Here is a 23,607-nt window from a genome sequence, read left to right on the forward strand (position 1 = left end):
TGCCCAACCTACGGCCCGCGGGCCATATCCGGCCCGCGACGCGGTGCTATCCGGCCCGCGAAACTTCTGCCCACAATGCAGGAAATCGGCATGTTAGTAATAAAAAAAGACATAAAAAACGAAAAAAAAAAAAAGGGAAGAATAAGTATTTATCCCCACGTAGGGGCGTCTCTCAATCTTTTTTTCGACGAACATTTCGATTCAGTGCTCCGACTTGCTGTCTCTACGATGCAGCCGGACATTCAGAAGACGGTTTCGGGTGAACAACTTCAAATATCCCACTAATTACTACATAATTAATGGCAAGTACAACTTGTTTCTAATAAAAATGGTACCTGCTCTATTTTTTTTTCTTTTTTTGTATTTTTGCGGTGAAACGGCCCGTGACACGCATGTCGGAAATGTATATGGCCCGCAGGCCGAAAAAGGTTGGGCATCACTGGCTTAACCCCTCTGGGGCAGTCTGCTCTTCGTTTAGTCATCATGCTGTATCTATTCTCCATTAATTAAACAACAGATATCACAAGAAAGCTTTCGACAATCGTCTGCCAAGGTGTACAAAAGACATCGAGGTGATGCATGGAGTGCACTGACCGTACAGACTCACTGGTGCGTGTGGCACACACCCACACTACAGTCCCTGGCTTGTGGTGAGGACCTGCTGGATGAACGTGCAGACACTGTCTTGGTTCTTGTGTTGCTCGCAGAGTAAAGTCGAGGCTGAAATAGCAAACTCCTGGCAATGGTAAGTTAGACAAACACCTCTATGCCCATATTTCTTCAACAGCTTTTCACTTGTCGCAGTACTTTGTGCTTTATTTCCAACGATTTTCGCTGAGCTCTCGTGTTCTATTTTAACTATCATCCTTCATCTCACGAGTTGGTTCGCAACACTCGTCTACAGTTCTTTTCGCAATAACTAAGCTGAGCGAGTACTTAATCATTCATTTTTAATATTAGAGTGCTGTACATATATATAAATTCAATTAAAGTAAAATGACTTTAGTTAGCTCCAAAAAAATCTACTAAATCTACTAAACTATTCAAACTCAGAAGAGTGTACATATTTATTCGTAGGCACTAAAAAGACATTTTAACAAACATAATTGAAGTAGTAGGAATTATAATTGTTAAGCTCAACGCGAATAGGAGGAATAAGAATGAAGATTAATTTTAGTGTCTAGGTAGCAAGCATTTAATTACTTGCTTATCTGCATTTATTCTTCATATATTTACCATCGTTTGTTCGCTAGATATTCTGTGCATTTCTTTTTAGCATGCTCATCGTGTTTTTAAATAAGTTTTGTTTTAAATACCCCCTAAGGGTTATGAATAAAAATTATTTACCTTGACCCTGTCACTGCTCTATAGCCATGAGTACTAAATTGAATCACTAATAAAAAATACGAATTAAAAAGATGAATATGATATTAGACAAGAATAATCAGCAACCAAAATGGTTAATTCAACTATACATCAAAACACATAACAGTAATCCCCCATATCTCCAGTATAAATTCTTTGATTAATAGTTCACGTGACAATTCTGCCTTCGAAGCTTCCGCCGCCAGAAACACTTTACACAGTCTTTCGCTGTTGTCGCTCCTTTTGAACTTACATTCACGTCGAACACAGGAAGAATAAAAGAAAAAAAAAAACATGGACAGGAAAATGCATTATTTAAAAATATGACAATCATTTAGAGACGATGTATTAATATTTCATCTAAAACTTACATAAAAAAATTAAACAAATTAAAACCGAGGGAGACACGAAAAAATATACATCTTTTATCAGTCTGGTCAGGACATCAATATGATGCTGAGAAAACGGTCATGTATTTCTTCCGTCACAGACAAGGTAAGGGTAAAGGTTATCCTCTAACCTTTTCAGGTTAGAGACCTCACTTTTCTCGGGGCGAGCTTTAATTCAGGGCGTTGCCCATCTCTTCCTCGCTGCCTTATCTTCTCCAACCCTCTGTGGAGTCAGGTACCCGTTCCCGCCAGCGGGCTCGACTGGAAGAAGTTTTCTGCGTTAATCGGGTATTGAACCAGCGCGCTGTCAGTTTGAAAACCAGCGCTCCAACCACTCTACTAATCGCTTCCTAGCTATGTCAAGTTCCCCAATCTCAGTTTGTTGGTCATTTAGAAATGTGACAATTACTCGTAAAGTGCAGATCTTCAGATTCCATTTATTTATGCGTTTATTTATTGTTTTTGCAGGATTGCTCTTTCGTCGCAGGTCTGTTTTTTTCTCTAGTGTTGATTTACCAGGTTGTGACGTGGCTGAGGTCACGCATGCGTGTAGGCGACTACGACAAGAAGCACGTGCTTGTGACAGGTTGCGACACGGGCTTCGGCTGTCTCCTCGTTAAACGCCTCGACGGTTTGTACATCATTTCTTCGACTCCTTAACACTGTCAGTAAGAATGGCTGACTGTCTGTATACCATTCATTGACTCTTGTCGCGAGGTGTACAACACGCTGGTAGGTGCCAGTTGGAAGCCTAGCAATCAGCTGAAATACTAGCAATCAGCTGAAATACTAGCAGTCAGCTAAAAACACAGCAGTGATCTCCAAAGCGCTTTGTATTTTACTCCTTGACTCGTGATCAACCCTGCTTTAGAAGCTCCTAGCCCTCTTAGTGAAAAGCGAATAAGAAAACGTTATTCGTTGGTCTTTGTAAAATATTTTCAGGTATACACAATCGAAACAAATTAATCACTGCCTGTTAATCGCTGCCAGGTGTGTTCTGAACCAAGGCTAAAATTTGCTCGCAGTGTTAGGGTTCCGAGTGTTTGCCGCCTGTCTGACGTCACAAGGGGCGGAGAAACTGCAGGCAGCGAGTTCTTCTCGCGTCACCACGTTGGTGCTTGACGTCACAGACGAGAAGAGTATCAGCGCCGCCAGAGACTTTGTGGCAGCCAGTCTGCCGGAGGGTCAAGGTCAGGGTCAGACGTCAGCTAATAATGCAATCGTTTATTCACTCTGAGGTGTTAGGATAATATTTTCTTGTGATGTGTGTGTATGCGCGCGCGCAAGCGTATTGTGTTTAGTCCTCTAACCACTATATCTAGATATTTTGAACGCCCTTTATTTTCATATATCTAGTATTTCTTTCGTACTATTTAACAGGTTTTCTTGAAGTAAAAAGAAAATAATATTTTGGTTTGTACCTGTAATGGAATTATCTTAAAAAGTGATAGAAAAGTCATCATAACTAAATCTGTGTCATTTCAATTATTATCACCACATCATCCCGTTCTTTTCTTTTTTTTTTTGAAAGGAAAATAGCCTAGAAACTATATGATCAGAATTTCATAGACCAGCTTTTACTTTATTTTTTCATGTACATTGAAGTCAGCACATGTTGGCCCTACAAATGATTAATACATCATAAAACCGTGAATCATCACAAAACCAGGAACAATACATTGTTATTGTATCAATCTATCTTTGAGAAAAAAAACACAAAACCCAATAATCTTGGATAAGAGGGTTCGAAAGAAGCTTCAACATAAAGGATCTCACTAATTGGATTTATTAACTAATTCATCAAAAGTTAAAAATGGTTTATCAACACAGAGTACGATAACCAACAACAAAAGAATGCTCCTGATTTAGTTACTATCCTTAATTTCCCACCTAGGTGAACAGTTAGGCAGAAGTGACGACTGACGATCAATAGCACAGGCTACTTGAAAGTATATTATATTATTAAAAACATAATGTTTAAACATCAAATTTGAATTTTGTGAAACAGAAAAAATTTTCATCATCATATATTTTTGTGAGGATCACACAAAACCTGCACGTCACTCATCGCACTGTCACTGAAAAGGTGTGCAAAGAAAGTCTTACTAATGTAGAAGAAATTCTTGTTTCTAACGACACACATGAGGCGTTTTCATTGCACAAAACGCAGAGGGCAAGGAACAGTAACAATATAATCATTAATGAACACTGCACGTGCTTTCTAATGGTGACGTTTGCGCTGTTGGAAGGTCTGTGGGGTGTTGTGAACAATGCGCGGCATCGTCGGTCCTGTCGCTTCCCAGCGAGTGGGTGTTCACGTGATGGTATCAGACATGTCTGGCGGTCAACCTGTTGGGCCTGATTGACGTCACTCGGACTTTCCTTCCGCTCGTGCGTCGCGTGCGAGGACGTGTTGTAAACATGGAAGCATCCATGGGAAGAATCGCCATTGCCCCCATGCTTACTGCGTGTCTAAATACCGGCGTGGAGGCTTTCTCCGACTGTCTTCGGTACGGCTGTACTCTCAGCTAGATAGGAAGAGAGGGAGAGTGAGGGAGAAAGAAAGACGTGACAATAAGTGTGATGCTGAATGAGCAGTTTTGTTTTGGAATAGATTTAAGTAAATTCTTTAAGCCTCTTTCTCCTCTCTTACATATAATATAATACTGAACCATGATTTCAGACCCCAACAAATTGATCTTTAAATATCGCTAACAAAGCATCTGTGATCGTAGAGATGCTTAGAACCGCGATAGCTGTCATGTTTTTAACCTATTATTTTGGCAGGAGAGAGGTGTTACAAACATGGTGTATCAGGTGGCATCATAGAACTGGACCCTTTAAAACAGATGCATTGGCCAGGAGGATATCAAAAAGTCATTTACAAAATTCTACGAGGCTACACCCGCTGATATCAGACAGCACTACCCACACTTTACGGTGGAAACATGTGAGTTCAGTATGCGTTTTTGCGCTGTTAGCTTTATCTTATATCGAATGATTGATGAAGCCGTTTATAGTAACCTACTGAAGGTTTGAATAAACTTGGTTACATTTGATCATAGAGTTTAATATTAATAGTCTCATTCAAACAAAAATACAACATAACAAAATATAAAAATAACATGCATTAACTCAGATAATATATATGTGTGTTAAAGAAGGACTTGTTTGCTGTCTGCATTATTATACGCTTTTGAATGTATCGAACAGCTAAGTTGCTGATTGGATTTTTTAAAAATACTCATAATAGATAAGATTGGAAGTTGTCAATGGCTAGACCAATGAAAGATTACTCGACTGGCTCGTACAAACATCCACCCGTGTAACCGTTATTTCTTGCCATTGATTGTATTCCACAGAAGATGGCGGGAGAAGTTCTGTGCTGAGCTAGTCGACAAGAGCCTGATGTTGATTACACAGTAAAAAAGTTACTATGTCCTCTGCCCTGATTGCCTTCCTTCTCCTATTTACAATTTTTCTTTAGGTCACAAAGCGGCCGCTTTCACCTGGTCCCCTCAGTTCGCCGAAGCTGCACCTGGTGGGACGCCTACGTCTTGGCTCTGACGTCAGCGGTTCCGCCGACAAGGCAGCTGGTGGGCAGTGACGTGCGTCTGTTTCTATACCGCCTGTTGTGGACCTTGCCTACGCCCATCAGGACTGGATTCTCGTCCAGTTATATAAGCGAATATGCCACATTTAACGACTATCATGAGGTAGCCTGCTTTCACTTCGAAACGTAGAATGAGAAATACGTACAAACATGCCCCAATAGGGGAGTAGTTTCATATTCAAAGAAGTAAAAAAAATCGAAGTGTCCAGCGTTTTTGAAAATGCGTCATGTCCAACGTTTCTATATTCTTGTTAATTAAAGTTGTGTTTATGTCGTCTCTAGTAAATTGTAGACCCCAATTGTGTGAACACTATCATGATGCTATTGTTCAGTGTGCACATATTATCTTTGAAGTGTTTATTGTGTATGCTCATTATTTTCTTCATGAACACTGGTAAAACAATGAGAAGAATTGTCAGCGCTGGTTCATAACAGAATATCAGTGGTAAAAGAAAAGGTGTTTAGACAAATCTAACATTTATTTTTCTGTTTACTGTAACATAAGTTTTTTTTTTATTAAACTGAATCGCGTCGGCCATTAGTAACGTTGTATGCTCAAATCGGTCTAATGTGAAGTGTAATTAATTTAAAATCGGAACATTTTCATGATGTAATTTCTACGTGTGTGAGTGTGCGTGTGTGCGCGCTCGGCGCGTAAATGTGGAGTGAGTGAGAGAGAGTTGGAAAAGGAAGCTAGGAAACAACTGTTCACACATCACTTTGAGTGTGTATAATACCTAACGCAAACAAAGAAAAACAGTTACGAAATAAAAAATACGTGGAGGATAGATTTTTAAAAATCAGTAACAGTGGGACAAAAGAGCGCGAGAAAGGGTGTAAAAAGTAAGAAGTTCATTATAAAGAAAGAAACCACGACCCAAAATTCTTAGAGAATATATGGCAACTAGCAATATTTTCTTTGACTCGCAATACAGGAAAAAATGACAGCCTATGTAAAAGGACTAAATGAGCATTAGCGAGCGAGACGAGACGCAAAACAAATTTATAAGCATATCGTGAACTCAATACAAACAAGCGTGGACGACGCTCGACATGCGTATGGCGATCAGAAGCTGCTGATAGGTAATAAAATGTCCTTACATGAGACTCTGGATGTTGCCTCATAGAAAACAGACCGTAAAGCGGATTTTTAATGTTTGGCCTTATGCGCATGCGCAGATCATAAGATGTCAGGAGCTAACCGACTGTCGCGTCATTCGGGAGCAACAGTATCAGATGACGTGTATAGGTGGATTGCTGTCTGTCTGCCAAGAAAGCTAGCTTCTTGCAAGTTCTCCAGTGTTAGTCTGGCGGCGAGCAAAACAAAGAATGTGACTAAACCGGAATCTTTGAAGTATCATGCCTCGTTTTAGTAGTTAAAGGGATTTAAAGGCAAAATAAAACTGCTTAGAATCGCGTAAAGAGTAGGATAAATGTGAGTCTCGTCTATTTATATGAGTGTTCATGTGGAAAACGTATGAAGGTTTTTAGTAGAATGAATGTGTTTAATAAGAGAAATTACACGGGACTCGTTTTTTGCTTCCATGGGGGAAAAGGTATAACGAAGTCTCGTTATCCGTCACGTGACCCTATGACGTGTGGGTTTCCATAGTGACAAATGCCTGAGAATGTGCTGACCCGATTGCACGAAGAAGATGGAAAAGATTCAAAATTGTCTTTTCATCAGTTTCGACAGACAGAGCCTTACAAGCCTTACACACAGAGTGCGTCACACGATAAAATGAGTCAAATCTTCGCAATGACCTCAGACACTTCTGTCAGAGACTGACGTCACAACAAGATCTGACGTCAAAGAAGACTCCTCCGTTTGACCATCTCGGGAAGCTATTGCGATTACTATCGGCGAAGGAAGAAAAAAGGACACAAAGGTCGAGGTTTCACTGGTTTTTTTTTCAATTTTTTATAAACATGAGGGGCAACGGAAATAGTGACGGTATAAGTGGTAATAAGTGAGAAACGTATAAATCGTTTACTTCCCTGTATGCTCTCGTGCTCTGTCCTTGTATTTGATAATATATTTTTGAAACGTTTGACCGTCGCCAACAGCCTTATCACAAGCCTTTAGAATCCTTTAAATGGTAAAAAATAGTGTCTGGCAGCAGTCAGGGATACAAGTTCGTGGCATCAGAACTACGTGGTTTTGTGGTATAAAAATCCCGGCTGCATGACCTTTCGGACAAGCTGTCACATCGACACGTGATTCATCTTTCAGCTTGTGACTTTGTTGGTGTCTTTTGCTGCTGGCAGATTGATAATCAAGGAACAAACACTGAACACGAAAGTAGAGCTTGATGACTCTGACAATCTTGGTGAGCATATTTGACAAACACTTCATATTCCCAAGAGGCATAGGTGGTTTTCTTGCGACTGCTATGGGAGATTTATCTTGATTGCAGGGTTCGCCAGGTGTTACAGGAAGGTTAGCAATGTCTAGGATGAGAAAGTTTGAGTTGTATGTGGGATCAGTACGGTCACTGTTGTACGTACTCAGAAAGAAGGAAGTAGACGTGAGATGCTGAAAACCCCTCAATGCTTGATGTATGCATAGGAGGACAACATACTGCATCAAAGAAGAGCTCAACATTTTATCAAAGGTGTCCTCGGGGTTTGCTGGCACTCTTCAGACGCGTGGAGATGTGTTAGAAACAATGACAAGGATCAGTGTAACCGCCCTTAAACACTAAGACAAGGAGGGATCATCATAATCTTTCCTTGATATTGGCTAGTCTACTGAATAATACACTCACCGCGGTTTTCTTCTATTATAAGGCAGAGGAAGTGTTGATGATACCATCGTCCCAGAAGGCTCTGTGGCAGTAAAAAACGTATTACATTTATTTTTCACTGTCGCATTAGTAAAAGATAATACTGCATCTTGGAGATGATAGTGTGTTACTGACAGCTTAGATTAAGTGTTCAGTTTCTGTTTAGGTATATATTTGTAAAGAGAGATACATCAAGTACTCGTCGGCCAGTTAGGTGACCGATCAAGACCGTGTAGAGTAACAGATAAAAGACCTTATCCGTTGTCGCAAAATAACAGGAGAGTAGAGCAGTAGATTAACGTTGAGCTTATGCGAGGAGAAAGTTCTGGTCCACGTGAGCACGTAGCCAAACAGATAAATTAACTCTAGATAGTAGCAAAGAATGTAGAATAAGGGTTGGAGGAGGGTGTTTCGACAATTACTAATGAAAGGACATGTCAACGCCCGCTGCAATTCTCAGGGAATGGACCTCGCGCCCCACAAATCTCTCAGCAAACGCCATCTGGCAACTGGCACACGTTTCGTGTCACGTGATATGCAGATGAAGGTGGTAACTTTTCTGGAAAACAGACTCCACATTTTATGTCGTTCAGTGTTTACAACAGAGTTTGTTTTTAATACAAAAAGTTTGTCGGGAATTCGCTTGCAAATTAGTTTTGCAGCACCGCTTCCTTCACACCTAGCAAGTTCTCTCGCAAATATTTTGCAAAATGATGAGGATTGTAGGTAGTAAGTAATATAGAAGACAACACTGACCAAGAGATACTTTTAGTAACCGCTGCAGCTACATTAGTCATTAGAGAAAACAGAGAGAAGAAGATGATGATGTGGACGAGGGCTTGGTTAAATATGCATGAGTAATAGTTCTATAGTGATATTAACATGAAACACTTCTCCTGAGACCATAATATTATCGCCATTTTCACACTATAATTTGGTGGTAAAAGCGAGCCTACTCTATTGAAGCATTCCGACTGGCTACAGACAGGAAATGTAGGTCATGCTCTGAGAGAAATAGAATCATGTCATATTGTTGCAAACCTTGCTGCGGGCCGTGTGCAAAGCTCGCAATGCCTTGTACAAGACTTGCAAACCTGCAACATGCGGTACATTAAAACGTGAGGGAAACCCTTAATGACAGAATGCAGAGCCTATGTGTGAATGTGAAGTGGTCAACAAGCAAGGATGACGATCAAAATATAAAATGTTGACCCTGCAGGTCAATACGGAGTACTGTATCCAGGATTTCAAGGTATCCTGGAGGGCGGTGGACAGAGGAAAAACCATCAAAGAAAGAAAAAAAGAACAAACAAACAAACAAAAAACCCAAACAAGCATATTTCTAATTTTCAAGCTCCCACGAAGAAACATGCAAGCCCAGTTCGCCGATCTCAGTTTGTTGGTTGTTTACGAATGTGTAAATTACTCGTGAAATACAGATCGTCACATCTATTTATTTAGTATATGTTTATATTTTTCAGGATTGCATCTTCGTAGCACAACTGTTTCTTGCTTTAGTGTTAATTTACCAGCTGGTGACATGGCTCAGGTCACGATTACGTGTCGGTGACTACGACAAGAAGCACGTACTTGTGACAGGTTGTGGCAACGGTTTCGGCTATCTCGTCGCTAAACGCCTGGACGGTTTGTATACAATTTGTTGACTTCTAAACACTGATAGCAAGACTGCCCGAGAGTTTATGTATCATTCTTTGGCTCTTAAATACTTCCAATGAAAATGCCTTGCGATTTGTAAAAGTCTTTGACTCTTGTGACTAGGTGTACAACACTCAGGTAGATTGTGGCAGGTAGCGAGCAATCAACACAAATACTAGCAGTCGGCAAAAGTACGAGCAGTCATAAAACTTGTACTTCACTCCTTGACTCATTATTGAAGCTGTCGTAAAACCTTCTGATCATCCTTCTTAAAAAGCGAATAAAGGAAACAACTATTTAAAGGGCTACTCAAGGCTTGTGATAAGGCTGTGGCGACGGTCAAACGTTTCAAAACTATATTTAGTTACAAGGACAGAGCACGAGAGCAATACAGGAGAAGTAAAGGATTCGTTTCTCACTTAATTACCACTTATTAGCACTATTTCGGTTGCCGATGTTTATAAAAATTGAAAAAATCCAGTGAAATCGACCCGCCGAGCAATCGCGATATCTGGTGTTTAATAGATTTGTTCACTTTATTTTTTCTTCATTTGCTTTTTCTGCGCAATTAGCATTCTTCTGAATGGATACCTGCGCATCACAAATCGACATCATCATCATCATCATCATCATCATCATCATCATCTTCCCGAGATGGAAGACTTGTCTCCTTATGACGTCAGTCTCCTTATGACATCAGTCTCTGACATGACGTCAGTCGCTGACATGAAGTGTCTGTGGTCATTGGGAAGATTTGGTGTTGGATTAGTGATATCCAAACTAATCTACAGTCTAGATTACTTGCAGCATAATACGTTCCACTCTTTGGGCTTCCAAAGCTTTTTCGTACTGGGATCGAGCCTTTCTATTGGTATGACCACACTTTTTGTATCGCCTTGTCATTAAGAAAAAGATGAAAAGAAACTTTTGACTCTCTTTCCATCTGTCTAAAGTTTTACATCCCATTTTATTAGTCATACCATAATAACATTGCTGATAAATTGTCCTGTCTTCCACCACACATTGTAACTATCATTTTGATAGATGTCATTGTATTACATCGTAGTTTCAAGAGCGTCATGCAAAAAGTGTAATATACATGTATATATATTCATCAACAGTATCTTTAGGACTGCATTTGTACGCAGGCTTTGTTCCTTTCAAAATCCATCTTCTTCAGACACATTCACAGTTGTGTCACCTTGTTTATCAACGTATGTAGAGGTTTGCAAATTAGACTCCAGCTATACATTTGATCTATTATTTACAATGTACATACCCATATCTATCATTATTCAGTAAGAATGCCCGACTGTTCATGTTTCCCATGGTAGCGTCCCTTTTGCTGACAGTCTGTTTCTCGTATGTTGACTGTTGTGCGGTTATTGACTTTCATGTGCAAAGTATTAACATAGGAAGGCAAGCTTTGCCAATTTGATTGTTCTTATGATTAGTAGTAGCAGCAGTCATCATGATGTCATCATCATTATCGTCATCCATGTCTATACAAGTCTCTATCACCACTATTGAGGACACTCATCTATTTCTCCTGTTGCTCGCAGTGTTAGGGTTCCGAGTGTTTGCCGCCTGTCGCACGTCACAAGCGGCGGAGAAACTGCAGGAAGAGAGTTCTTCTCGCGTCACCACGTTGGTGCTTGACGTCACAGACGAGAAGAGTATCAGCGCCGCCAGAGACTTTGTGGCCGCCAGACTGCCGGAGGGTCAAGGTCAGATAATAATTATACAATCAATTATCCACTCTTAGCTTCAAATTATGGTAATGATTACATCATGCAACACATTAACTGACTTGTGTGCTGGACACCACGAATGAATGAAACAACATTACCACGAACGTTTCACTGTAGGCAAAAGTCTATACGTCACATTGGAAGTCGTAAAGTGATTCTGTCTCAGTATTTTAATCGCTCTTTTGTTCATATTTTGTGTACACTGTCAACATTTAATACTTTTTCGTTTCTTGAAACACTTGATGAGTTAAGATAAATTACGTAAAACAAACTAAACAAACTAAAACTCTCCCACTACCAGAGACACGTTCCATTTATTATGCTCTGTCAATCTTTCCAAAGTACTTACTATTCCTTTTTAGTTCAGAATTATGTACATAAGGAATGTAGTATTTTTTAAGGTTTACTACCTTTTTAAAATTGTTTATATCACTGAACATATAAATCCGAAGTAAAACGAAATCAATGTTTTGGTTTATACCATCATTTTATTTCGTATCATTTCAGTTCTAATCATCCCACCATCATCTTGTTCTTTTTTAAAGAAAAAAGAAATATAATCCGTATAACTCTTCTTTTTAAATTAAAAAAACTAAAGTCAATAATAATTTTACTAAGAATGAATAAAACAATCGTAAAATCAAACATAAGGAAATCTGTTGTATCAATCTATCTTTCAAAAGTAAAAAGCCAAAATACTTGGTAAAGTTGTCTAAACAAGCCTCAACACAACACATCTACATGAATTATTAACTAACTCATCAACAGATAAAAGTTGTTTCAAACATAAACTGCAATAAGCAGTTACCAGTTAAGGCGGTAGTGACAAAAATTGAACAAAACTTTAAAAAAAAAATCCTTAGTCATGTGAGAGAGGTTCTTGCTTCTATGGACGACCACGTGTGTTTTCACTGCACTTCGCACAAACGCATAGAGTGACGAGTGAACACTAACACTAATGTGAACACTTGGACTTTTGCGCTGTTGGAAGGTCTGTGGGGTGTTGTGAACAATGCGGCCATCGCTGGTCCTAATGCTCCCAGCGAGTGGGTGTCACGTGATGGGTATCAGACATGTCTGGCGGTCAACCTGTTTGGTCTGATTGACGTCACTCGGACTTTCCTGCCGCTCGTGCGTCGCGCGCGAGGACGTGTTGTGAACATCTCGAGCGTGTCGGGAAGAATTGCCGTGGGCCCCTCTCCTTACTGCGTGTCTAAATACGGCGTGGAGGCTTTCTCCGACTGTCTTCGGTACGGCTATACTCACAGATAGTCTGTCGGGCGCAGAGAGAGAGAGAGAGAGTGTGTGATGATGACAAGCCATTCCCATACTTTTTTTCTTTGAACACATTAAATTAAGTTTTTCAAAGAGAGAGAAAGAGAGATATGCTAATAGTAAACAACATCATTCTTGATTTAATTCCATATTTAATCTAACACGTCAATGACAAAGTATATCTGATCGTACTATCGTAGAGAGTTCTAGAACAGTGATAGCTATCATGCTTTGGTGGATTATTTTGGCAGGAGAGAAGTGTACAGACAGGGTGTACAGGTGTGCATCATAGAAACTGGCCTCTTTAAAACAAATATCAATAAACAGGATATTTCATTCAAGTCATTTAAGATGTCCTACGATGCCACACCTGCTGATATCAGACAACATTACCCAGACTGGACAGTGGAAGCATGTGAGTTCAGTTCTCTTTTGAGATATTTTGACTTTTTTTACTTAAACAATTGACAATTAAGTTTTTAGTCTCATAATGAAGGTTTAAATGAACAATATTAAATATTAAACAAGATAAATAAATATGCTATATAAAAGAAATAGTTTGGTATTATTATTTACTGGTGTATGTATTTACTGTGGTATGCTAAGTTGGTGTTTAAAAGTTGGTTAACTGAAAAAGTAGGATTAGAAGCTGCGAAGGAGACTTCTAATGACTAGCCACGGGACTGACTGACTAGCTGGTAAACACATCCACCCGTGTAACTATGGACGTGTATAGGTGGACTGCTGTCTGTCTGCGGAGACCAACGCTTAGCATCTTGCGAAGTTCTCTGCTGTTAGTCTTCTTCACAAGCGCAGAGACTCTGGCACCGCCATGTGTCACCACGTGTCTGTCTCGTCCTTTAGGCCGGACTGCTGTCTCGAGATTAGCAGCGCCTGACAAGGACAAACGCTTATCTACCATCCTCCTCCTCTGCTGTCTGAGACCAAACATCTACTGGTGATGAAGTGTTGTGCAATCTGTGACAGAGTGGGTCTTCCGCACCTATTGAGTGAATTGTGCTGGAGCAGTCACGATTCCAAGACAGACCCACAGCGGAGAATCTGAACAGCCTTGAACAGATGTGTTACAACGTTCCTCTTCGAGAGCCCAGTGTGAAGACGACGATTCTTAGCTGATCACAATGCTAAATCCTCATCTGCGATTATTATCCTCTCTAGTGATTGGTCAAGCACGCTTGAAACTTACTTCAGACCATTCGACTACCTAGCTACATCCAATCACTACGTAGCTAACACATGATGGACAGGTGGTCACTTTGACTGATTTCAGCCCACATTACACCCTCTTCTCTCCCCCTCCTCACTAGTAACGCGGTCTGCGACTGCGCCGCCATCCCAAATGGCTTCCTATTCACTACCTGTTGTCCTGCATTAGGTGTACCGCGGACTTATGATTAACGGGCGTATTCTCTACCGCTGCTCTCCGCAACTCCCTTGAGAACTCCCTTGTAGCAACACCTACCGTACCGCATTACGACCGGAACCTGCTCTATGTTCGTCGTGACGTAAGCAGTCATCGGTTCACAGGCTTCTGCTTTCAAGGGAGAAAAGCGGTGGCGAGACCTTCTAGTCTTTTGTCCAACCGACGGTCTAGTATCGCCAAATGTCGACTACTCTTTCCTCCACATAACGCTATTCCAACCGCTGACTCTGTAACGATTTGCGATTCAAAGCGAATGTTATATTTTTTCTAATTGTTTGTTGTCTGTAATACCAGGGGAGAGCAGTCACGCGAATGGTGACGCAATCCCCACGCGGATTATTTCACGTCATTCGATGTGTTTTGACGTAGGGAAAGTTGACAATTGCGTAACCAGAGAGGTTAGATGTAGAGAGGGTGCACTCCTTCTTTATCCTTACTTGTTAAGAAAAGTAGTGACGGAGTTGCGTCCCTTCGAAAAAAGATGCTACGCCGCAGTTGCTACTATCAACCACTACTAAACAAAGTCGGCGCTAGCAGTGTTTATCTTTGGAGTAAATGTCTAGGTGTTTGCGATATCAAATGACCTTTATCTAAGAACAGATTTTTGTGTCTTTTATTCATGGGAATTGCTTAGATGAGGGTTGTTTGGGAGAGTTTTTAATACATGTATGACAGCTGACTATATTTAAAAAGGATAACTTTTATAAATTCAAACAGCACATCCATGAGCACAAATTTGCATTTATTTAAAATCCATAAAAATCTAATTTATGAGAATTTATTAATATGAGAAAAGCAGTTAAAAACAGAATTACACATGAATATAAACAAGCCACATTCAGAAGACTTGCTCACATCTACTGAGACATATAGATTTCTGTTTACATACAAGCATGGGCAATAAATTCTCACACAAATCATAATAATCATAATTAATAACAAATCATAATACTACTATTAATAATAATGTATATATTTATGAGATTTGATGTCCCCTGGCCAACTGGCTGGAAGGGGAAGAGCTCTGTCGTCTTTTTGTTTTATCTAACATCCTCCTGGTGTTGGACTTGTGCTTATGTATAATTTTTGATGGGCCTGCCATCGTGTGTGTAGAGTGTAGTGCCTCTTTGCTTTGATGACTGCAATTCGTCGTAATTCTTTGTCCACCTTCAGCCTTGGCGATCGGCGGCGCGGTTCAGTGAGCTTCATGTCCGTTGGATCGGTGAACTTTTTGTGTGTGCTGGGGTCATTCGTCGTTCAATAGGACTGATGTCGTCTGTTGGATGTGTTCTGTGCAGCTATGTTTGCTATAGAATGCATTCCAGCTTATATGACATGTTTGATCTTTGGCCTGCGGACTGTGCTTGTATTGCATGTAGACGCTGACCTTTGGCTGGAGGACCGTCATTTAGTTCTGACGTCACTTTATTTTACGTCATTTTGTCATGTGTCATTTTCTCTCCTTTATGAGAGTGTCCGGGGTGTCTATGTAGAGGAAGCACCTTTGACTTTCCGGCAGCAGTGTCCCTTGGGACAGACGGGAGCACTGGTCCTCACATGGCAATCAACTCTCACAGCTGGCTCCAGGTCCTTAACCTGGCTTCACCCCGGTAACCGCTTCTGCTGGCGGGCCAAACGCTGTGAGGGGCTGACGTGTTATTATGCACGTCAATAAAATACTTGGAGAGGAGATGGGCGCCACCAAGTTCGCCAAAGCCCACTGAAAGGACTTATGGTAGCAAAACAGAATAGAAGCAACATGCCGGATCGGTCGAGGCCCGGATCACCAACGACCGCGCACCCCTCTGGTGGTCTCCAGGGAGGGGGCGACAAGTGTGATACTGGAACCAAGTCTACACCCAAGTCTACAATTAAGCTGCCTACACAAGGGACTACTATCGGAACATGGAATGTTCGCACACTCTTTCAATGCGGCAAAGTGAAAGAACTCACACACACGAGTTACAGCGTTACCGCTGGGACATAGTGGGACTTGCAGAAGTCCGATGGACTGGTTTCGGGGAGTCAACTACAGATGAAGGCCACAAGCTCTGGTTCAGCGGAGACGAAATCAAGCATGAACGTGGTGTCGCTTTCATTGTCAGGAAGGAGGTGGCTGGAACTGTCATCAGCTGCACCCCAGTCTCTAGCAGACTTATCTCCATCCGAATCTCTGCTCGACCGCACAACATCACCATTATACAAGTGTACGCCCCAACATCAGAACACGAAGATGAAGAGGTTGAGGAATTCTACGAGGAGCTGGACAACATCATCAAGAAAACTCCGAAGAAAGACATCTTGCTTGTCCTTGGCGACTGGAATGCTACGATCGGCCCTGACGCTTACCAACAATGGGCAGGAACAGTCGGCAAGTTTGGCCTAGGCAACACCAACGCAAGAGGCCTCCGGCTACTAGAATTCGCTCAGAGTCACCGTCTCACCATTGCCAATACCCTCCACCCGCACAAGAAGTCAAGAACTGTAACGTGGCATTCGCCGGGAGGTCTGGTCCATAACCAGATTGACTTCATCTTGCTGCCTCAGCGTTTCAAATCAAGCATCAACAAAGCACAAACGAGGTCCTTTCCTGGCGCTGACATAGGCAGCGACCACAACCTCGTCCTCACTAGCCTCAAGTTGAAACTGAAGTTGAGACGTGACAACAATAAGAGCCCTCGCATCCGATTCAACCTTGAGAAGCTCAAAGATCCGGACACAGAGAGGATATTCCAGGCCCAGGTGGGGGGCAAATTTGCAGCCCTGGCTACTATAGACTGCGACATAGACGCCCTTGCTGGAAGTATCAAAGAGGTGCTACTCTCTACTGCAGACGAAGTGCTGGGGAAGCAGAGGAAGCGCAAACAACCCTGGGTGACAGACGACATCCTTGATCTTTGCGACGAAAGGAGAGCCTTGAAGAGAGGGAGAGGTCGAGACCCGACGTCAGCAGACAAGTACAGACTTGTCAACCAGAAGATCAGAACAAGGATGAAGGAGGCAAAAGAAGATTGGATCGAAGACCAGTGTTGCAGCGTGGAAATAGGCATGGCAAGCGGAGACAGCAAGAAGGCATATGAAACACTGAAGGCCCTCACCAAGACTCAGCAGCGACCAGCCACAGTCATCGAAGACAGCGCCGGACAGCTCCTTACGGGAAAACGCTGCTGTACTAAGTCGTTGGACTGAATATTGCCAAGACTTGTACAACTACAAGATCGAGCCAGACACCAGCATTCTCCAGCATCACCAGACTGGGACAAGAGAGGCTGAAGACCTGCCAGTCCTCACTGATGAGGTGAGAGAAGCTATGCACAGTCTGAAGGGAGGAAAGTCACCTGGTGTGGACAACGTACCTGCTGAGCTGCTGAAGCATGGAGGAGACGCAACAACCAAGGCCTTCACCACACTGTGTCAAAAGATATGGGAAGAAAAGAAATGGCCAAAAGAATGGGCTCAGTCTATCATCATCCCACTCCCTAAGAAAGGGAACCTGAGGCAGTGCCAGAACTACAGAACCATCAGTCTGATAAGTCACCCAAGCAAAGTAATGCTCAGAATCATCCTCAACCGCTTAAAACCTATTGCAGAGGAACTGCTGGCAGAAGAACAGGCTGGCTTCAGGGCTGGAAGAAGCACGGTAGAACAGATCTTTAACTGCCGTGTTATGATAGAAAAACACCTGGAGCATCAACGTCAACTATACCATAACTTCATCGATTTCAAAAAAGCTTTTGATCGTGTCTGGCACGATGGACTCTGGCAGGTCATGAGATCATTCAACATAGAGGAGGGACTGATCCAGATGGTAGCAGCACTCTACAAGAACGCCTCCAGCGCGGTACTACTCAACAACCAACTAGGCGAGTTCTTCGCGATGACGATCGGGGTCCGTCAAGGGTGCCTACTCTCTCCCATCCTTTTTAACATCTTCCTTGAAAAAATCATGCAAGACACCCTCCACAACCACCTTACCTCAATCTCCATTGGTGGCAGACCCCTGTGCAACCTCCGCTTTGCAGATGACATTGACCTCATGGCAGGCAGTAACAACGAACTTCAGGATTTGACGGACAGACTCTCCAGGCGAGCGGGGGCCTATGGCATGGAAATAAGCTCAGAAAAAAGCAAAAGTAATGATTATTTCCACCACCGACAGCAGCAGCAACATCGTCATGAACGGCCAGAAACTGGAGGAGGTCAACAGCTTCAAGTATTTGGGTGCCACCGCTGACTAGAGATGGTTGCTGTACAGCAGAGATCCGTATCAGGATTGGTATGGCAACATCCGCAATGTCCAGGCTGGATAGGATCTGGCGAAGCAACTCAAATCAGCTTCAGTACCAAGCACAGGCTGTACAAGTCCCTCGTAGTGTCAATCCTACTCTACGGCTGCGAGACTTGGACGCTGCTTGCCGCAACGGAAAAGAAGCTCCAGGCCTTTGAGAACAAGTGCTTGAGAAAGCTGCTCCGCATCTCGTACCGCGAACACAAGACCAACGCATACGTACGGAGCACCGTAACCTCCCTCGTGGGCCCACATGAGCCCCTTCTGGCAACAGTGAAGCGGCGCAAGCTCGCCTGGTTCGGTCACGTCACCCGCCACAACACCCTGTCCAAGACGATCCTACAAGGAACCCTCGAAGGGAGCCGTCGTCGTGGTCGTCCGAGGAAAAGCTGGGTCACCAACATTAAAGAATGGACCGAACGCGAGATGCCAGACCTGCTCTCATCTGCTCAAGACAGGACCGGGTGGAAAATTCTGTCTGTTGCTGCTGCCGGACGGTCCCCCCTACGCCCGGACCGGGCATGGGACTGACCTGACCTGATATATTTATATACATTCATATCCCTTGTTGTAATAACATTGGTTGACAATTGAAAGATAACAGCTATGCTTACTATGAAATATACAGCAAGCAGATACTCAAAAGGGATCATTCTCACATGTACTTTAAATGAAGATTTATAACATTTTCTTTCACACTTTTCTATAATAATTTTAAATTACTTTTAGCTTAAAAGCTACAAATGATGTAACTTCAACATTTTTTGATTTCTTTTTGCTCCCTTTTCAAAAAAAGGACACAGAGCTATCTTTCAAAGAAAAATGAAGGCGAACATTGATAAATAGATTAATCACACTTCCTTTCAGATCACATGCACCAAGTGGACAACAGAGGTCAATGCTTTTTAGCTCTTCCCACAGAAGTCGAATCAACTGAGATTTTAACTTTTTTCCCAGGAAGTAACTGGTCAATATTTTTACAACATGTACACTCTAATATCTTGACTGTCTCACTCAGAATTTTTGCCTTTTTTGGTGGTGGTTGTATGGAGAAAATAGTCAGAGGGTCACTACAGTTATCATCAAAAATTATTGAAAGTGATATTTACTTTATCAATAATGTCTTTGTCATTTAAACAATCGATGTCATGGTCATAGTCATTCTCGTCAATATCTACATTACATATCATTATGTCCTGTTGTTTGTCAGTGGTCACAGATGTCAGAGTCAATAAAGAGCTGTCATTGTCCTTCTGGCAATTAGTTCCACTACTGTGATGAAACAGGTTCTCAATCATGATCTGACGGAAGAATAATCTAAACTGTTCTGCAGTGGGATTATGTAGATGCTCCCTTTTCCCTGAAAGCAAGAAAAAAAAAGTCTTCTAAGCAGTCTTGATTCAGTTTTTTCTGTAAGAAGTAATGAAATACCATGATTTGTCTGAAGCTCGTCAAAAAGCTCAAGCAGAGCCTGCACAGCCATCTTCCACCCTGTCAGACAAGGTAGTGCATTGGATGAGGGTGTTTCAACAGTGTCCAACCATTGCAAAGTGTCACAGAGAAACTCTTTATGCCCAGATGCAAGCTATGATCATCATTAGCCTTATGTGCCAGTTAGAGTGATCTCTCATGATAAAATGTTAATTAAAAAATAAAATATGACAGAAAGAAAGGTCCATGATGGTAAAATGTGGCTTAGTAATATATATTGGAATATATCATTATCTAATAATCATAAAGTTATCAACCTTGAATGGTGGATTTGAATGGCGAAAATTGTGGGTACTGCATTCCAGACAAGATTTTTTGGGGGTTTGACAGTTGTACTGACTTTCCTCGAAATGATCCGAGCAAAAAACAGTATCCTTTTCCATACACATCAGATGGTGTAAGATGGTCAAAATCTTTCCTTCTCGTAAAGTTCATCCATATTTTGCACCTGTTGTAATGATTTTTTCAATATATTAATACAAATCTTTTTATAACACCTCACCCAGTTGCGAATGCCTTAAAATGAAAATACTATAACAAATTTAAATAGGTTTGTAATCAGATAAGTGAGAATTCATCACACAGTTTCACAGTATAATCAGTAAAGTCGTTTTAATAATCATAGAAATCGAGCAAACGCGTTGTAGTAGACTGCTCTCAACTACAATACACTAATGGATCGTAATTTGAGAATAAATTTGTAGCTTACCTCTCTTCGTCCTTTGGGAAACTGGAAACGTTTTTCTTTTGAGGTTGATTTAAATCTGGCGTTCTGACAGTTAATTGCAGAACAAAATTGCCCACCTTGCCTCAGACGATCGTCTTGTGTCGTGTTGTTTCGTAGCATCACGTTACGAAAGATAACTCTAACCGACGAGTTTTCCCGCGGTCACGAGTGAACCCTCTCTACATCTAAGCTCTCTGGCGTAACTACGGCGACTGCGGCCAATTGAGGTGGTAGCCATGCCGACTACAGTGCACAGAGATTATGATTGGTCGTCATGGACGCCACGAAGGATCGCTAATAAGTTACCTAGTTGCTAATGGCCTGATTGGTCAAAAGAAGTAGAGGTTAAAGTTAAGTTAGGAAAACAAAGGTTTCCCTGGAGAGTGGGAGAAGAGCAGCTTGAGGAGTGAGACAACTGAAGTATGGCACGACATTGATAACGGACGTCAACGTTCATCCCTATAAGAGGTAGAGCTGAATCATCGCCTTGTCTGCTGAGGAGGAGTGTAGTGTCTATGTAAGTACGAGAGCGGGAGATCTGTGTTGTGGACAGACTCACGGAGTTTTAGCATCACATTACAACTCATTCTATAGCTTATCTACTGAAGAGTAGACCTGAACGACGCCTTACTACCGACGAGGAGTATAACGACTACACCAGCACAAGGTATACAGCGGTGTTGCCTTGGACTAGAAACATTTTGATCTCCAACTTTAACGTTCTACTCGTTTGGACACGTCTGGACATAACCGGCTTGGGATTCGTTTGGATACAATTCGCCGGACAACAGACCGTACCGACGATACACCATCTTGGCTATAACTCCGTCGGTGTGTGTTTAGACAATAGGCAATAGAAAAGTTTTAGTGTTTTCTTTCTCATTTCATTATCATTCATTTAAAAAAAATGAAATGTGTTAACCGTTGTTAACTCATCCCTACAGTTAACCCATTCCACCTTCTGTTAGTCTGCTTACCAACTCGTCCGCAGAACTCGTGCAGGGAGCAGAAGTGCGGCACCAAAACCAGTCTCTATTTCTAGTTACCTCATGACAGCGATCTTAAAAAAGAATGTGACTGAACCGGAAGCTTTATATACCATTGCCTCGTTTTAGTAGTTAACATGAAAACAATCATCTGATCAAGCTTTGTACAAACATGCCTCGTTTTGGTAGTTAATGTAAAATGTGAATACATGTAAACCGAAAGCTTTATACACCATTGCCCCGTTTTAGTAGTTAACATGAAAACAATCATCTGCCAGCAGTCCAGTTATACAAGTTGGTGGTGTAACCGTTATTTCTTGCCATTCATAGTATTCCACAAGATGGCGGTAGAAGTTCTATGCTGAGCTAATCAACAAGAGAATAACAAAACAATGTTCTGTATGATTGTCTTTGTTCTCTCTATTTAATTTTCGTTAGTTAGCAAGATGATCACCAGAGCCTCTGCCATTATTTCGCCGAAGCTGCACCTGGTGGTGGACGCCTACGTCTTGGCTCTGACGTCACGGTTCCCGCCGACAAGGCAGCTGGTGGGCAGTGACGTGCGTCTGTTCTACCGCCTGCTGTGGAACTTGCCTACGCCCCTCACCGACTGGATTCTCGTCAAATTATTAGAGTCAGCTGCACACTAATAGCAAAGACCTAGTCTACTTTGACATCAAACAGTAATGCTACAAACATACATATGATTAAACTTTCCCTCACACATCAAGATACTTAAATCTCCAATGAAATCTTACATATCCGTAGAATAATTTATTAATAAGCATACGTGCTTTCCTATTTGATGTTGAAGTTTTATTTTAAGGTTGACATGATGAAAATACATATGATTCACACAAAACTACGAAACTGAATAAATAAAAATATTTGCTTTCCAAAATGACGCTTTTCCTAATTCCGTATTTTCTATTTATTACTTTCACTTTTATTATTATCAATATTTACACGTGGTGACGTATGTGTACATGTGTACATGTGATCCATTTGAAGTCTATGCTTTTCCATACTATTAGGGGTCTCCATCTTTTATTAAGGCCGCAGAAAGTAATACGTTTCGTAGTGATATTTCAGCTATGTAAATTACTGGCAACTTTTTGCTTTGAAGTGATTTTCGTAATAATAGGTGAACCAATGAGGAGTGGTACTAGGCGAGTACAGTGCGAAAGGGAAAGTCTAAAGCAACAAACTGTTGACAGAAATCTCTCGATTAGCTCGAGCAATGGAACAAAACTCCGCAGAGGAACAAGAAATCAAAGGAGAAAATATAATGACGATTAAGACTATGTTGCAGGAGGCGTGCTACTTTTAAGTGGTCCACCCTGTCAAAGGACTAAATGAGCATTAGGGAGACGAGTCGCAAACAGATTTGAACGACATCACGAGCGCTCAGCAAACATCAATGAAAATAGAACATAAAGTATTAGAAAAGAACATATTCCGGTGGTATTTTATGACTAAAAGGCACGTGAAATATATTAGTTAAAAAACCTTTTTCAAACATTTGCATTTTGTTAAATAAAAAAAGATAATATCTATGTTGCTCTTTTCTTGCTGTGTGGTTGGTCTGAGGAATCACTGAAACATAAACACCATCTGAGCTGCTCTTATAAAAGAAAACCACACCCTCGTGGCTAGAAGTTACCTCTATCCATACCTACAGGTATCGGAGCGGACAAAAAAGAACAATTAACTACCGTGCGATGTTGGTATCTCTGGCCATTACTACTACAGGTGTGACACTACAGTACTACTACAGGTGTGACACTACAGTACTACTACAGGTGTGACAGCCGCTGCATGTTTTTTTCTCTCTGT

The 23,607-nt window shown here is 41.5% G+C and overlaps 1 protein-coding gene across 1 annotated transcript; it reads left to right on the plus strand.

Moving 5' to 3' along the window:
* The first annotated feature begins 1,800 nt into the window (after window positions 1-1,800).
* Window positions 1,801-22,672, plus strand: LOC112564103 (short-chain dehydrogenase/reductase family 9C member 7-like). Its single transcript, XM_025238706.1, has 10 exons — window positions 1,801-1,860; window positions 2,223-2,385; window positions 2,780-2,944; window positions 4,004-4,060; window positions 6,547-6,668; window positions 9,593-9,797; window positions 11,372-11,536; window positions 12,552-12,810; window positions 13,087-13,250; window positions 22,210-22,672. Exons 1-10 carry the CDS (start codon window positions 1,816-1,818, stop codon window positions 22,419-22,421), a joined length of 1,557 nt encoding a protein of 518 aa, XP_025094491.1. The 5' UTR covers window positions 1,801-1,815; the 3' UTR covers window positions 22,422-22,672.
* The last annotated feature ends 935 nt before the right edge of the window (window positions 22,673-23,607 follow it).

Source organism: Pomacea canaliculata, linkage group LG5 (assembly GCF_003073045.1).
Source record: "Pomacea canaliculata isolate SZHN2017 linkage group LG5, ASM307304v1, whole genome shotgun sequence".
Lineage (NCBI taxonomy): Eukaryota > Metazoa > Mollusca > Gastropoda > Architaenioglossa > Ampullariidae > Pomacea > Pomacea canaliculata.

Excerpts from the sequence above, each read along its gene's own strand:
- LOC112564103 (XM_025238706.1), top strand. The coding sequence starts at position 1,816 with ATGATGCTGAGAAAACGGTCATGTATTTCTTCCGTCACAGACAAG. Across the intron at positions 2,945-4,003 it reads CAGTCTGCCGGAGGGTCAAG|GTCTGTGGGGTGTTGTGAAC; the intron begins GTCAGGGTCAGA and ends CGCTGTTGGAAG. Across the intron at positions 9,798-11,371 it reads CGTCGCTAAACGCCTGGACG|TGTTAGGGTTCCGAGTGTTT; the intron begins GTTTGTATACAA and ends TGTTGCTCGCAG.